At 42.0% G+C, this 16,841-nt stretch overlaps 1 protein-coding gene across 1 annotated transcript in view; it reads left to right on the top strand.

Annotated features, from left to right (window-relative positions):
- The first annotated feature begins 2,666 nt into the window (after positions 1-2,666).
- The window catches only part of LOC142203713 (double-headed protease inhibitor, submandibular gland-like), a 37,260-nt gene continuing 23,085 nt past the window's right edge, over positions 2,667-16,841 (top strand). The window contains exons 1-3 of the mRNA XM_075274701.1: positions 2,667-2,754; positions 3,043-3,101; positions 5,634-5,758. Of these exons, the coding sequence (XP_075130802.1) occupies positions 2,700-2,754; positions 3,043-3,101; positions 5,634-5,758 (239 nt within the window). The 5' untranslated portion in view covers positions 2,667-2,699. The remainder of the gene's footprint in view (positions 2,755-3,042; positions 3,102-5,633; positions 5,759-16,841) is intronic.

Genomic DNA, 16,841 nt, shown 5'->3' with positions numbered 1-16,841 from the left:
GGATTCTTTGTTAACCATTATTTGCAAAAATGACCATTCCTCTTAGATAAATATGAAAGTATTAATGTATTGGCATCTAACTTTCACCATATTTGAACTTTTGGAAAAAAACAAAACACGAATTAGCTCATCCAGCTGGGGAAGGAGCAGAGTATAAGGGTTGGTTCACATCTGATTTTGTATTGCATCCAGGGAGAGTCCGCATGGAGACCCCCCGAATAGAATACAAACACAATTGCAAGCGCTATGCTGTAAAAGGACACGGACCCCATAGACTATAACGGGCTCCATGTGCTTGCCGCAAGATATCCACAGGGATCTTGCGGGCAGGAAAGTAGTTCACCATTTACTTTCCTGTCCGCATGATTCATGCAGGCAGCGCGCGGCAAGCACATGGACCCCATTATACAGTGTAAGCGGCCATTTTCTTGTGGCCGGTGGGCATGCCCAGTCGGCTTTGCCCTAGGGCAAAGTCCTAGAAGATTGAAGCCAACCCCCGGAAGAAGACGCGCAGAGAGGCTGTTCCTGAAGGAGATGGAGGCGGCGCTGGAGAGTTCTCTCACAGCATTGGGGACACCTCCAGTGCTGTTTGAGTGCTGAGGCCCACCCCCAGTGCTGTGAGAGAACTCATTTGCATACCGGAAAAAAAACGGGATTTCAAGCGAACGGTGGCCTAGAGAAGACATCTAAAGGTAGGAGAAGAATAGCCTTTTTTAGGGATATTCTGACGTGTTACGCTGGGTTCACACTAGTGCCCGGACTCTGTTTTCAGGTTTCCGTCTTCTACATGCAGACCGGGTCCGGCCGTGAACGCTGGTGAGTGTTCTATGCTCTCCACCGCAAAACTGTTTTTTTTAAACCGGACACAGAGTACTTAATGTCCAACTCTGTGTCCGGTTTTAAAAAAATGGTTTCGCAGCGGAGAGCATACAATGCTCACCGGCGCTCACAGCCGGACTCCTTTCAAACCCATTCAAATGAATGGGATTGAAAGAGTCCTGCAACTTTCCGTCTCCTGCTCTGTTTTGTGCAGGAAACGGAAACCTGTATGAACGGAGACCGGGCGCAGATAATAATAATAATAATAATAATTAATAATAAATAATAATAAATTTTATTTATATAGCGCCAACATATTCCGCAGCCCTGTACAATTTGTAGGTTTCAAATACAGACAGAAAGATGCATTACAAAGAAAGTCATTTCACACAATGGGACTGAGGGCCCTGCTCGCAAGAGCTTACAATCTATGAGGTAGAGGGGGTGACACAAGAGGTAGCAGGGGCGGTATTGCTTATGCAGAGGTCAGACACTTTTGTAATAGAGGTGACTGTCATTACACAAACATAAAACTTTATGAGCCGTCACTAGTGGTGTCCTTTAATATGTGGATGGAGCTTGGACCTATAAAGTTGGCCTGAAATGGCATCATATCATGTGGGGAAATGTGGGAGCGGGGACAGAGGAAGGTTAAATTTTGGGGATTATAATTATAGTACGGAAGGGTTTACATTAGGAATTGGGATAGGCTTGTCTGAAAAGATGTGTCTTTAGTTTGCCTTTGAAACTGTAGAAATTGGGAGTTAATCTGATTGTCCGGGGTAGAGCATTCCAGAGAAGTGGTGCAACTCGGGAGAAGTCTTGTATACGAGTGCGGGAAGTTCTGATAATAGAAGATGTAAGTGTTAGGTCATTGCGTGAACGGAGAGCAGATTCATCAGGGGCTAGATTTTATGACATAGCAGTAAAAACTGCCTTTAGATAACAGGGAGACAGTGATAAGGACTGACCTGCCTGCCCCTGATGAATCTGCTATAGAGGAAACGCGTAGGGATGTTTCTAGTTATTGGTGTTGGTGCTGTTGTTTTAAAGTGTTATCACCTGTGCTTTATTGGTGGCATGCTAACCCAGTACTCCTGTGTTGGCGTGGCGTTAGGCCAGTAACCTCTGAGGACCTGGGGGATACAGCCACTTGAAGTTATATAGCTTCTGAACTGCTCTCAATTTTGATGACCAAACAACAGCAGCACACCTGATCATTTCTTTGGTGAGGGAGTTAGGGTTTACAGACTCAGGGTCAGTATCCCAGCTGTAATCATCTCTGACCAGTCAAGCCTGACAGCAAGTTCTGTCAGTGTCGCCTATTTTTTGTGTTCAGTAGACATTTTAACTAATGAAATAAAAGTGAAGTTTTAGCATTTATAGATATCCTCTGACACATTTTTGTCTTTTCTGTAATACTAAATGATAGGATCCCTTTAGGATCCCTGAATTCTTTAGCCTGGTGGGGCCCACAATTTCATACACAACAGAGATTCTGGTAGTCTTATTCTATCCTTGCCAATGCCAATGGTAATTTTGTCAGTTTTGGTAATATTTAAAGTATTTTAAGTTTTATAGATTGTGCTTTTATCTTTTTATGGAAACATCCTGCTTTTCAGGAAAGGAATAAATATTATACACAAATACATCTAATGCCGAGAGTTCAACTAACAGCAAATATTTGTATTGAATTTATTGAGAAACAAAAGCTGGATCTTAGCTGGTGATGACATAACTGGAATATTATGTTATGATGATCCTCGTACTTTTCTGCCCTGCCTTAAGTAAACCGTTCCATAGTATATAAATGAACAGCATCCGTGTAAAATTACTTGCAAAATCTCTTAGGACCAGGTTCACAATATTAACTCTCCATCATGAAGTCCATGGGACTCATAGTCTTTGCTGTCGTTGCATTTGCCACTTTCACAGGTTAATCTTTTAGTGCGTTGCTATTGTTGTCATTATTTCTTACATTATTCTTTGTAATGTGCTCTATTTGTCATGTCTGTGCATGTGCATCTTGCAGAATATATTATTTAGGGTTTATCATTGTACAACAATATTATTATATTGATAATGTAAATGTTTTTAAACCATTTAATGTATTTCTTGCAAAACACTGTATGAAGTCTATTTATCATACTAAAGTAATATTTTTACTTTTATCTGAGACCTTTTTTTTTTTTTTTTTTTTTTTTAAATACATTTTACTTTTAGGTGTCATCTGTAACCCTGTTGATACAGAGATTGATACAGAGATTGATACAGAGATTGAGGTAGGTTTTTAAAGTTATTAAATTAAAATAAGCTTTTTTAATAACTATAAAAGAACATAAACTGTTCTTTTTATAGCTATTAGCTATAAACAAGTGCAGGGATAGGCATGTCTATCATGAATTCTATGTATTTAATTATTATGTAGGTATAGTGAGTCTACCACCAACAATATTGCATCTAACAAATCAGTTCATATGCTGTTGCAGTACTGTTTGGCATAGTGAACATATTTTTCTTGTGTTAACATGCAGTTTTGCAACTGACAAATTCAACTTTTATTCTGTATACAGCTGAGCTGTTCAGTGCAGTCCCATCAGAGCCACATCTGTAGAGCACCTATTGTTTTTTTGTTTGCCACCCAGTGATGCTTAGAAACTAGAAAGATTAACATGACCCATGGACAAAGATTTGCATAGACCTCAAAAGAAGATGGCGATCCAGCAGGTTTGACCCCGCCCTTAGTGCTCTGAATAGCTCATTTGCATGTGCAATAAAAGTTGAATTTCTCAGCAGCAAGATTGCATTTTGAAACAAGAAAAGTGTGTTCAGTATTAACAAGCACTACGACAAGTAGTAAGTAGTTTAGAAGCAGTTTGGATATAGTAGACTCCCTTCAAAGGACTTCATTCACCAATAAACAGTCCCCCACCCAATTTGCAGGATTTAATCTGTTTAACTTCCACAATTCATACAAATATTGCATAACTAGCGGATAGGTCAAAAAAATATTTTCTGGGAAGACTGTATATATAAAGTGTATAGACTGTATATGCTATAAATGAAATAAGGAATATCCACTAATCAGTAGAATGGGTACCCTATGTCCATCTTTGCTGTCCTAAAGCCAAGCAAAACTAAGATAAGAGTACAAGTACTTCTACATGTCTAAGAAGAGTGACAGAAGCAGTAGCACGTGGCTTCAGAGCAGTATTGGGTGAAACGTAATCCCAATTTGAACAATCAAAGTGAGCCTAAATGTTCAGACCCCTATTGGTCACATGTTTAGAAATACCCTATGAATAAGCAATCAGCTGTGGTGCTGGAATATCTCTTTAACATATGACCTAGCTTTGCTTAATTATGCACATTAGATTTTTATGTTTTCATTTTGATTGTTAAAGGGGCTCTATCAGCAAAATTATGCTGATAGAGCCCCGCATATGCGTGAATAGCCTATAAAAAGGCTATTCAGGCACCGCTAAAGTTATATTAAACTCCCCCCCACCACCACCACCGTTTTAAAATAAAACTCTAAAAAGTAATATGTTAATCTTATCTATCGTGCACAGTGGGCAGGCATTCAGGGTCTGACGTCATCTTTAGCCACGCCTCCTCTTCCAGCGATGTCCTCGGGTCCCATCTTCCTCCAGCGCTCGCGCACTGCCATTGATAAAAAATGGCATGGGTACATGCGCAGTAGCAGTAGTAGTAGCAGCATGCTACTGTGCATATACCCGCACCAGTTTTTAGACTCCCTGTATGGAACCCCGCTATCCTCCTCTCAGATAAGCCAACTGCAGGAAACCACCCATCCACAATCTGCTGTGCGGGTTCTGTACATTAAACTACCAGCTGCTATCACCCCCATCACTGTGCATGTCCGTGAAAATGCAAGTTACACTAAAATCTAAGTTAACTAAGATAATCTAATTAACTAAGGTGTAAAAAGAAATACCTCTGAACCAAAATCACCGGTTCCTTTTTTAAATGAAGGAGGGGCTGTAGAGGCGGAAGGAAACACAAGAGCAGAAGGGGAACCCACCCTGAGCCCCAGCCCCAAAAGAAATCAGATGTAGGAAGTAATATATTCAACCTTTCAGATCACACATTAACAGAAGCGGAGATAACCCTCCTATCAAGAGGACTATCCTTCTGTCCTGACCAAAAGTTGGATGAATTTCAACTTTTTATAGACCTAATCCAATTTGTACGGAAACTAACTCTGTCCAGGCACTTTGCCATCACTAAGAGCCAAAATCGTGAAACTAACTCCATCAGTAACCCAGGCCCCATACAAGAAGGCCCCATAACTACCAACTTGAAAGCAAAAAGCACATTTAATCCGCTACATCACAAGGGTAGCCACATTGAGACTTTCTATACATGGGTTGTCAATTAATTCAAAAACTTTTCAGGGGGAACATCCAACCATAGAAGGAACCATCAAGGGATCCTGAGTCAAGCAGAAAAAGAAGCATTAAATTCATTACACTCCAACAATCAAATTGTCATACGTAATGCCGACAAGGGAGGGGGCATTGTCATACAGAACAGGGATGCGTACATCATGGAGGCTATCAGAATACTATCAGACACAGAGTACTACCAAGCCCTACCCTCCGACCCCACAGTTCAACATCATAAGGATTATCTAGCAATGATACAGGATGCAGCCTTCAAAGGAATCCTCTTGAAGAAAGAAAAGGAGTCCTATTTTATGGTCCTCGGCATTTTTGTGTATTAAAATTGACACTATTGAATTCTAATTTTGTTATAAGTATTTATAGTTTTCTCTGTTTTTCTTTGCTTAGCCTAACTGTGATTCATACATTGCCATGCCAGGAATGGAGTATGCCTGCGACAGAAGCTATAAACCAGTGTGTGGCACAAATGGTCGCACTTATTCAAACGAATGTGGGCTGTGTTCGGACAACATGTAAGTTTGCATTTCAAGGCATTCACACAATATCATTATTTTATGTGACAATCTAGATTACTTTTTTTTTTTGTCTACTAATCCTCAGATATTTAACTCTCACATTACTTTTGCACCTTTTGCCAAAATGAGTTTGGGAGTTCCGGCAAATATCCACATATAGTGGTTGGATGGTATGTCACTATAAAATAAACATCTATGATGGAAAAAAAGCATACTACATTTTACATGCTAGCATATACACACATATTAAATAAAGACAAAATAAAGTATTTTGCCTAATTCCTCCAAAACCAATAACAATGTCATGTAAGGGCTAGAGATGGGTGATTCTCTCAGGATTTGTTTCATTTCAGATACACCAGACCTTGAAATTGCATAAAGCTAAAGCCCCAAGTAGCAAGCCACAGCCAAAAAATGCTGCAGACAAGACCATGGTGGAAATGCATTGTGTTTTTTTCACAGCGTTTTTAACAGAACGTCTATAGAGTTTTCCTCTGCACACGTTCTACCTCTATAATACCTATGTAGAAAATGCCAGGATTTCCATAGGTATAATTGACATGCATCTGCTTCTATATTTGCACTGCTGTTTTTTCTACAGTGTGTGGATGGAATAATCTAGAATTACATCCACCTTGCAGGTAATGTACAATGCAGTATTTTTTGGCTGTGGCATTTTCGTTGCAGGAAAAACGCTGTGTTTTAGCAATGTGGGACCCTGGCCTAAAACATAGTGTAGAACACTCTCAGGGCTATTATAAACCTATCTAAGTTCTATATCTCTAAGGCAAACACAGCCAAAGTTATGTCTCTTCAGACCCCAGAGTATAATATAATAGTATAATATGAAGGCCCATGGGAGGTTTAAAAAATAAAAAAAAAACATTTATACACACCTTAAGTTACCTCTTATGGGGTTCCACCAGTTCTCTCTCCCTGCCTCCTCGGTTATGTCACTACTAATGTCTGTCACTGGGCCTTAGTGATGATGTCATAACTCGCAGTGTGCTCATATAACCACTGATAGTCCAATCATAGGCCTCAGTGGCGACCCTAGGCTCATTAAGTCACCAGGAGAACAGTGGACAACACAAGTAGGCCCAAAAGAGTTAACAGAAGGTGAGTATGAATGTGTTTTTTGTTTTTTTTTTATTATTATTTGTTACCTCCCTTGGGTCTCCACCTATTATACTCTGTAGTCTGAAAAGACTACAGCATATAATTCCATTTTAGTTCACTTGAGACTAGAGATGAGCGAACAGTGTTCTATCGAACACATGTTCGATCGGATATCAGGCTGCTCGATGTGTTCGATTCGAATCGAACATCACGTGGCAAACTCCAAAAAAATTCGATTCCCCTCCCACCTTCCCTGGCACTTTTTTTGCACCAATAACAGCGCAGGGGAGGTGGGACAGGAACTACGACACCGGAGGCATCGAAAAAAATCGGAAAAAGTCATTGGCTGCCAAAATCAGGTGACCTCCATTTTAGACGAATAGTGGATTTCAAATCCGGGTCATATGAGAATGTGAACTTTGTGACTAAGAGACAGGGATATCTGTACAGGCAGGGATAGCTAGGGATAACCTTTATTTAGGTAGGAATGTTATTAAAAATAACTTTTTGGGCCTCTATCGGGTGTGTAATTGTGATTTTTGTGACAAAACTTTTTCCCATAGGAATGCATTGGACAGCGCTGATTGGCCAGAGTACGGAATTTGACCAATCAGCGCTGGCTCTGCTGGAGGAGGCGGAGTCTAAGATCGCTCCACACCAGTCTCCATTCAGGTCCGACCTTAGACTCCGCCTCTTCCAGCAGAGCCAGCGCTGATTGGCCGAAGGCTGGCCAATGCATTCCTATGGGAATGCAGAGACTTAGCAGTGCTGAGCCAGTTCTGCTCAACTACACCGTGTGCCAGTCAGCCCATCTGATATAGCAGAGCCGAGTGTGCACACTCGGCTCTGCTACATCAGATGTAGCAGAGCTGACCGGCACATCAGATGTAGCAGAGCCGAGTGTGCACACTCGGCTCTGCTACATCTGATGTAGCAGAGCCGAGTGTGGATATAGGAATCCATAGGAATGCATTGGCCAGCGCTGATTGGCCAGAGTACGGAATTCGACCAATCAGCGCTGGCTCTGCTGGAGGAGGCGGAGTCTAAGATCGCTCCACACCAGTCTCCATTCAGGTCCGACCTTAGACTCCGCCTCTTCCGGCAGAGCCAGCGCTGATTGGCCGAAGGCTGGCCAATGCATCTGATGTAGCAGAGTCGAGTGTGCACACTCGGCTCTGCTACATCTGATGTGCCGGTCAGCCCATCTGATATAGCAGAGCCGAGTGTGCACACTCGGCTCTGCTACATCAGATGTAGCAGAGCCGAGTGTGCACACTCGGCTCTGCTATATCAGATGGGCTGACCGGCACATCAGATGTAGCAGAGCCGAGTGCCGGTCAGCTCTGCTACATCTGATGTAGCAGAGTCGAGTGTGCACACTCGGCTCTGCTACATCAGATGTAGCAGAGCCGAGTGTGGATATAGGAATCCATAGGAATAATAATAATAATAATAATAATAATAATACATTTTATTTATATAGCGCCAACATATTCCGCAGCGCTGTACAATTTATAGGGTTCAGATACAGACATACATAACAAAGAACGTCATTTCACACAATGGGACTGAGGGCCCTGCTCAAAAGAGCTTACAATCTATGAGGTAGAGAGGGTGACACAAGAGGTAGCAGGGGCGGCATTGCTTATACAGTGTTCAGACAATTTTGTGCATTAGGAATTGTGATAGGCTTGTCTGAAAAGATGCGTCTTTAGTTTGCGTTTGAAACTGTAGAAGTTGGGAGTTAATCTGATTGTCCGGGGTAGAGCATTCCAGAGAAGTGGTGCAGCTCGGGAGAAGTCTTGTATACGAGCATGGGAGGTTCTGATAATAGAGGATGTAAGTGTTAGGTCATTGAGTGAGCGGAGAGCACGGGTTGGGCGGTAGACAGAGATGAGGGAAGAAATGTAGGGAGGTGCGGCATTATGGAGAGCCTTGTGGATGAGAGTAATAACTTTATATTTTATTCTATAATGAATAGGCAGCCAATGTAGCGACTGGCACAGACCGGAGGCATCGCTGTAGCGTCTAGCCTGATAGATGAGCCTGGCCGCTGCATTCAGAATAGATTGTAGAGGAGAGAGTTTAGTGAGGGGAAGACCGATTAGTAAGGAATTACAGTAGTCAAGGCGAGAATGAATCAGAGAGACAATAAGTGTCTTTAGTGTATCTCTGGTAAGGAAAGGGCGTATTCTGGAGATGTTTTTGAGGTGGAGGTGACATGAACGTGCGAGTGATTCAATATGAGGGGTGAAGGAAAGGTCTGCGTCAAATATGACCCCAAGGCAGCGGGCATGCTGCCTAGGAGTTATAGTAAGGCCTGAGACTGCAATGGATATATCAGGGACAGATCTGTTAGATGGTGGAAACAGTAGTAGTTCAGTCTTAGAGAGATTTAGTTTCAGATAGAGCGAGGACATGATATTAGAGACAGCAGAGAGACAGTCACTGGTGTTCTGTATGAGTGCAGGGGTGATGTCACGGGAAGATGTGTATAATTGGGTGTCATCAGCATAAAGATGGTACCTGAAGCCAAATCTGGCGATGGTTTGTCCAATGGGGGCTGTGTAGAGAGAAAAGAGCAGGGGGCCGAGGACCGAGGACCGAGCCCTGAGGAACCCCAACAGCAAGGGAAAGAGGAGAGGAAACAGAGCCCGCAAATGATACACTGAAAGTGCGGCCTGAGAGATAAGAGGAGAACCAGGAGAGCGCAGTGTCATTGAGGCCAACTGAGCGGAGCATAGTGAGGAGAAGTTGATGGTCAACAGTGTCAAAAGCTGCAGAGAGGTCCAGAAGAATAAGAAGAGAGAAGTCACCATTGGATTTAGCCTTTAGTAGATCATTAGAGACTTTTGTGAGAGCTGTTTCAGTAGAGTGCAGAGCGCGGAAACCAGATTGTAAGGGGTCAAGCAGAGAGTTAGCAGAGAGATAACGGATTAACCGAGAATAAACCAGGCGTTCCAAAAGTTTAGAGATGAAGGGGAGGTTAGAGACGGGTCGATAGTTAGCAGCACAGGATGGGTCCAGGGAGGGTTTTTTCAGTAGCGGGATTATAACAGCATGCTTGAAGGAGGATGGGAAGATTCCAGAAGAGAGAGAGAGGTTAAATATTTTAGTAAGGTAAGTAGTGACAGCAGGGGACAGAGATTGGAGAAGGTGTGAGGGGAAGGGGTCACTACTGCAGGTTGTGGGGCGAGATGAAGAAAGTAGCTGGGAAACTTCCTCTTCTGTGACAGGTTCAAAAGATGAGAATGGACAGTCTAAAGTGCGGCTGGTGAGGGGATCAGTACTATCGTAGGTGTGGGAGTCAATGCCACCTGGGGCTTGGGCAGTAATTTCCTGACGGATCTTATCAATTTTATCATGGAAATACATGGCCAGGTCATCAGCACTAAGGTCTGTGAATGGCGTCTGCACCTTGGGTGTGAGTAAGGAGTGAAAGGTTTCAAAAAGCCTTTTAGGGTTGCTGGAGAGAGAAGAGATGAGGGCGGTGAAATAGTCTTGTTTGGCAAGGTAAAGGGCAGAGCTATATGTTTTAAGCATAAACTTGAAGTGGAGGAAATCTGCAGGTGAGCGTGATTTTCTCCATAGACGTTCGGCACACCTAGAGCAGCGCTGAAGAAATCGTGTCTGTGGCGTGTGCCAGGGCTGATGCCTCCTATGTGGGACTTTACGAGTGGAGGGGGGAGCAACCTCATCCAATGCATTTTTGAGGGTATCATTATAGTGACTGGTGGCCAGATTGGGACAGGAGATTGAAGAGATGGGGGACAGGGAGGACTGTAGAGTATCTGAGAGGTGCTGGGTGTCAATAGCACGCAAGTTCCTATATGTGTGATGGGTAGGGGCGTCTTGTGAAGGGGAGAGAGCACTGATGGTGAGAGATAGAAGATTGTGGTCAGAAAGCGGCAGAGAAGAGTTAGAAAATTTAGAGACTGTGAGGAGTCGATGGAAGACTAGATCAATCGTGTTACCGTCTATATGTGTGGCGGAAGAAGAACATTGTGAGAGACCAAGAGAAGTGGTTAATGAGAGAAACTGTGAGGCAGCCGGGGAGTGAGGGGGGGCAATAGGGATGTTAAAGTCACCCATGATGAGGGTAGGAATGTCACTGGATAAAAAGTGGGGAAGCCAAGAAGCAAAGTGGTCCAAAAATTGGTAGGGTGAGCCAGGTGGGCGGTAGATCACAGCTACACGTAAGGAGAGTGGCCAGAAAAGTCTGATAGCATGGACTTCAAATGAGGAGAATGTGAGTGAGGGGACCGGGGGAATGGACTGAAAAATGCACTGCGGTGACAGCAGCAAGCAGGAATGCATTGGCCAGCGCTGATTGGCCAGAGTACGGAATTCGACCAATCAGCGCTGGCTCTGCTGGAGGAGGCGGAGTCTAAGATCGCTCCACACCAGTCTCCATTCAGGTCCGACCTTAGACTCCGCCTCCTCCGGCAGAGCCAGCGCTGATTGGCCGAAGGCTGGCCAATGCATCTGATGTAGCAGAGCCGAGTGTGCACACTCGGCTCTGCTACATCTGATGTGCCGGTCAGCCCATCTGATATAGCAGGGCCGAGTGTGCACACTCGGCTCTGCTACATCTGATGTAGCAGAGCCGAGTGTGCACACTCGGCTCTGCTACATCAGATGGGCTGAACGGCACACGGTGTAGTTGAGCAGAACTGGCTCAGCACTGTTAAGTCTCTGCATTCCCATAGCAATGCATTGGCCAGCCTTCGGCCAATCAGCGCTGGCTCTGCTGGAAGAGGCGGAGTCTAAGGTCGGACCTGAATGGAGACTGGTGTGGAGCGATCTTAGACTCCGCCTCCTCCAGCAGAGCCAGCGCTGATTGGTCGAGTTCCGTACTCTGGCCAATCAGCGCTGTCCAATGCATTCCTATGGGGAAAAGTTAGCTTGCGAAAATCGCAAGCTGACAGGGATTTCCATGAAATAAAGTGACTTTTATGCCCCCAGACATGCTTCCCCTGCTGTCCCAGTGTCATTCCAGGGTGTTGGTATCATTTCCTGGGGTGTCATAGTGGACTTGGTGACCCTCCAGACATGGATTTGGGTGTCCCCCTTAACGAGTATATGTTCCCCATAGACTATAATGGGGTTCGAAACCTGTTCGAACACTCGAACAGTGAGCGGCTGTTCGAATCGAATTTCGAACCTCGAACATTTTAGTGTTCGCTCATCTCTACTTGAGACAAATCTCCATTTGTTAGGTTTCGTAAAAAAAAAAAAAAAAAGCAAAAAAACAAATTGGAATATTTGGGTCATGCTCCAGTAAGGGCCTTTAACCCCTTCCCGCCGATGGCACTTTTTGACTTCCTGACCAAGCTCGATTTTTCAAAACTGACATGTGTCACTTTATGTGGCAATAACTTTGGAATGCTTTAACTTATCAAAGTGATTTTGAGATTGTTTTTTAGTAACACATTGTACTTCATGTTAGTGGTAAATTTTGGTTGATATGTTTTGTGTTTAATTATAAAAAAATTGGAAATTTGGTGGAAATTTTGAAAAATATGCATTTTATAAAGTTTGAAATGATGTACATTACATACAGATAGTCAGACCGCCAAAATTATATCATAAATCTCATGTCCCAGATCTCTGCTTTATGTCGGCATCAAACTTTAGGCGCCCTTTTAATTTTTACGGACATTATAAGATTTACAAGTGAAACAACAATATTCAAAATTTTCAAGAAATTTCCAAAACCCATTTTTTAAAGGGCCTAATCCAGTTATGAAAGCGTTTTGAAAGACCCTTGTATTAAAGCCCCCCATAAATCACCCCATTTTCAAAACTGCACCCCTTAAATAAGCCAAAACAACATACCTAGTAATTTAACCCTATAAGTGCTTAACAGGAATTAATACAAAATGGAGGTGAAATTTTCAAATTTGAATTTATTTTACTAATATTTTCGTTTAGCCCTAGAATTTGCACATTCACAAGGGGTTAAAGGAGAAAACGCATCCCACAATTTGTTAGGCAAGTTCTCCCGACTACCATAGTACCCCACTTGTGGGTGTAAACGAATATATGGACGCACAGCGAGACGCAGGAGGGAAGGCGCGCCAAAGAGCTTTTAGAGGGCAGATCTGGCTGTGATCAGTTTCAGGAACCATGTCGCATTTATAAAGCCCTTGAGGAGTCAAAACAGTGGAAACCTCTAGAAAGTGACCCCATTTTGAAAATCGCACCCCTCAAAGTATTTATCAAGTGATGTAGTAGCATTAGTAACCCCGAAGTGAATGTGTAAGCTGTGCGGAGTAAATTGGGTACACTAAATCCCATTCTATTTTCCCACCAGCTCCTATGACGCGGACGGGGAAGAGGGGCATTCTGGGGGGTCAGCGCTGGTGTATTCTCTCTCATAAGCTCTACATATGGGGTGTCCCCTGAAAACGCTCGCACCGCTTACACATTTCCTTCTAGTCGCAGCCACTTATGTCCTAATGATTTGGCGACTTTTGGGGTTTTTGTCTTCACATTGTACAAGGTAGATTTTTATTTTTATTTTCTGGCAATGTGGCCATATGAGGGCTTGGTGTTTGCGGTATTAGATGTATTTTTCAATGCCACCATTTTGGGGCCTGTAACTTATTGACTACATTTTATTAACTCTTTCTGGGTGGGATGTAAAAGGAAACATCAATTCTGGCATTGCTTTTTAGCATTTTTTTTTTTCCCCGTGCAGCGTACAGCATAAGTAACATGTTACCTTTATTCTGCGGGTCGGTACGGTTACAGCGATACCTCATTTATATGATTTTTTAATGCGTTGCTATTTGTGCAGAATAGAATTCAATTCAGGGAAAAAAAGCTATTGTTTTTGCATCGCCATCTTCTGAAAGGCATAACGTTTTTATTTTTCGCTAGACAGAGCTGGTTGAGGAATTATTTTTTGCGGGAAGACCTCTTCTTTTTATTGGTACCATTTTGGTTTTCATCTGACCATTTGATTACTTTTTATTGAACATTTTGTAAGGGAAAGGTGGTGAATAATCATTATTTTGTGCGGTTTTCTACGTTTTTTTTTTACGACATTCGCCGTTCGGGTTAAATAATGTTTTAATTTTATTGTTCAGGTTATTATGGACGCGGCGATACCAAATATGTAATGTTTTTTTCTATTTTTCTTTATTTTACATAATAAAACATTTTATATGGGGAAAAAGGGATTTTTGGGGCTTTATTTATTTATAATTTATTTTAAACTTATTTAAACTTTTTTATTTTGACTTTTTTTTCACTTTTTTTTTCTGTCCCCATGGGGGATTGAAGCAGTGATCGGCTGATCACTGCTTCAATAGAGATACGCTGCAATACACGTGTTACACGTGTATTGCAGAGTATAGGAAGCTGTCAGCCTGTGTGGACGCACAGGCTGACAGCTTCATTTACGGCAGGATTGGCCAGGCGCGAGGACGGGGTAAGTGAAGGGGCAGACCCGGGGTCACTGATCAGACCCCGGGCTGCCCCCTACGAACACCGGCACCCCCCGAAACCGGCGCGGGGGGTGCCGATCGGCACCATATGACGTTGTAACCCCGGAGGTGCCGGTGGTCATGTTGATCACCGGCATCTCAGGGGTTAACACCCGCGATCGGGCCCAGTTCCGACCGCGGGTGTTACAGGGCATTGTCAGCCGTGTATTACGGCTGACACCCGCTGTGCATGGTGCGCACACAGTTTCTGTGTGCGCACCATGCATCCGCAGTAATAGTACGGCGGTTTGCGGGAAGCCCTTCCCTGCAGCGCCGTACTATTACGGCGAATGTCGGGAAGGGGTTAATAGAAGCATCAATATGCCTTTGTAGGTACAACTGATAAAACAATGTAGAGATAACCATTTTTTATGGATATATAATTCAGCCTACAAGTATTTTGGGTTGGGCCATATTTGCTATACTATTTATAAAAAAAAAAAAAAACTAAAATGATAATAATAATAAAAAATATATTTTGCAAAATGTTGGTATAAACACAAGAAAATGTACAATAACAGCCTGAAAACATATCATCCAATTTTCTGCAATGCGTGGATGGGTTTAGCCAGAAGTCTAAGAACTAAATGATCCTGAAGTCTCTCTTTTCTTTTTCGTTACTATGACTTCTAGTATCTTCTCCATCTGCTATTCTGACCGTGTATGTGTTCTTTTCTTGTAATATATTACTGTATCAGCTATGCTGCTGTAACACACTGAATTTCCCCATAGTGGGATTATTAAAGGATTATTTTATTTTATCTTAATATAAACACTGGTTTTAAACAACCCTTATCTAATATAACTTTTACTTACATTAGCAGTGAAATGTTAGCTGATTTTGTCAGATGTTGAGAATCTGGAATCTGTGCCTAAATCCAGAATTCCAAACATGACCTAATTTGATTTTAAAAAAATCTCAAAAATATTAACATAGTTTATTTTATTTGATATTACTCTTTTTTTCACAGGAAGTATAAAATGGATATCAAAATCAAGTATAGGAACAGCTGTCCCCAAAAGGTACATTTTTACACAATTTAGGCTAAGGCCCCATGGGCCGGAAACGCCGCGCTAAAGTGCAGCTGGAACAACCGCGGCGAGAACTCATCGCGGTTCTTCCCACAGCACTTTGAACAGAAAGTTCACGTAGTTTTCCTTTACAGACTTTCTGTTACCATTATATCTATTGGAATGACGCCAGCGTTTCCGTAGATATAATTGACATGTTGCTATTTCCAAAACCGTGCAGATTTTGGAAATCGCAGCGTGTCCGCTAAATTATTGTAGATAAATGAAAGTAAACAATTCTTTATCTGTAAAGAATTAATGAATTCTAAATTTACTTATTAATTACACATTTCTCTTTTCTTCAGGATGGATGTGAGAAATACGCAAATCTGCCAATGTGTACATTAATTTACAGTCCAGTCTGTGGATCTGATTCGGTTACCTATCCAAGCGAATGCAGCCTTTGTAGTGAAAAGAAAAGGTGAGTATTTGAGATCTAAAACATAAGCAAATAAAAAAATGTATGTATGTAAATCAAGTATTAATGATCAATATATTTTTTTTTTAATTTTTTATTATATATTTTTAAATTTAAATATCCATGTTAATCCTAGATATACAATTAGGGTACACACTAGGTGGTCTATACAAATAGAAAGTACTGTATGGCAATTAGATAGTGAGATAAAAATTCAAATTTTTATTGAAAAATAATTAAAAGAGAAACACAAATATTGTGATTACACACGTGCTACATAGATACAACTACATACATAGATATACAATTAGGTTTTATGAAAATTCCAGGAGCAAGTTTCTCTTTTGCACCAAGAAAGTCTTATTTGCATATTTCTTTCCCAGAATTCTTAGCAGGGCATGCATGGTCTAATAAGTCCCTGTACCGTTGCTCTCTATTGAGACATATTATCTCTCACACTGCCAGCCAATACCCTGCTCTGCACTGATGAGAAGCAACTATCTCAAAACAGCAGTCTGTACAATTTCTTCCTTTTGGAGGAGTTATTCTGGATTAGCTATCATTCCAAATGTAAAGCACCATGGAATTAATGGTGCTATATAAATATATAATAATAATAAAAATAATAATTCCCATAGGACCCTATTAGGTTTTATGAAAAACCATGCATTAATATTCAAATCATGAAATGTTTCATATAGAGCAGTCATATAAGCTGATATGTCCAGCAACTCACTAGCCTTTTTGGTTTTTATTTTTCAGGAATGCTGACCTGAGGATTGTATCTCTAGGAAAATGCCCAGACAACTATAATTGATTCATGCAGCATTTCTGCATTTCTTGTCATGTAAGACCAAAATTGCAATAAATGGAAGAGCATACCATGGTGTCTGATTGTATTAAATTTACCATTTACAATCCTCTCAAAATTGGTAGTTAGTGTATGGACCTGGGCCAGACCCCAAGTGTAACCCCCTGC

This window comes from Leptodactylus fuscus, chromosome 5 (genome assembly GCF_031893055.1).
Source record: "Leptodactylus fuscus isolate aLepFus1 chromosome 5, aLepFus1.hap2, whole genome shotgun sequence".
In the NCBI taxonomy this organism is placed as follows: Eukaryota; Metazoa; Chordata; class Amphibia; order Anura; family Leptodactylidae; genus Leptodactylus; species Leptodactylus fuscus.
The sequence above is the reverse complement of the archived record's forward strand: the minus strand, read 5'-3'. Positions and strand labels throughout refer to the sequence as shown.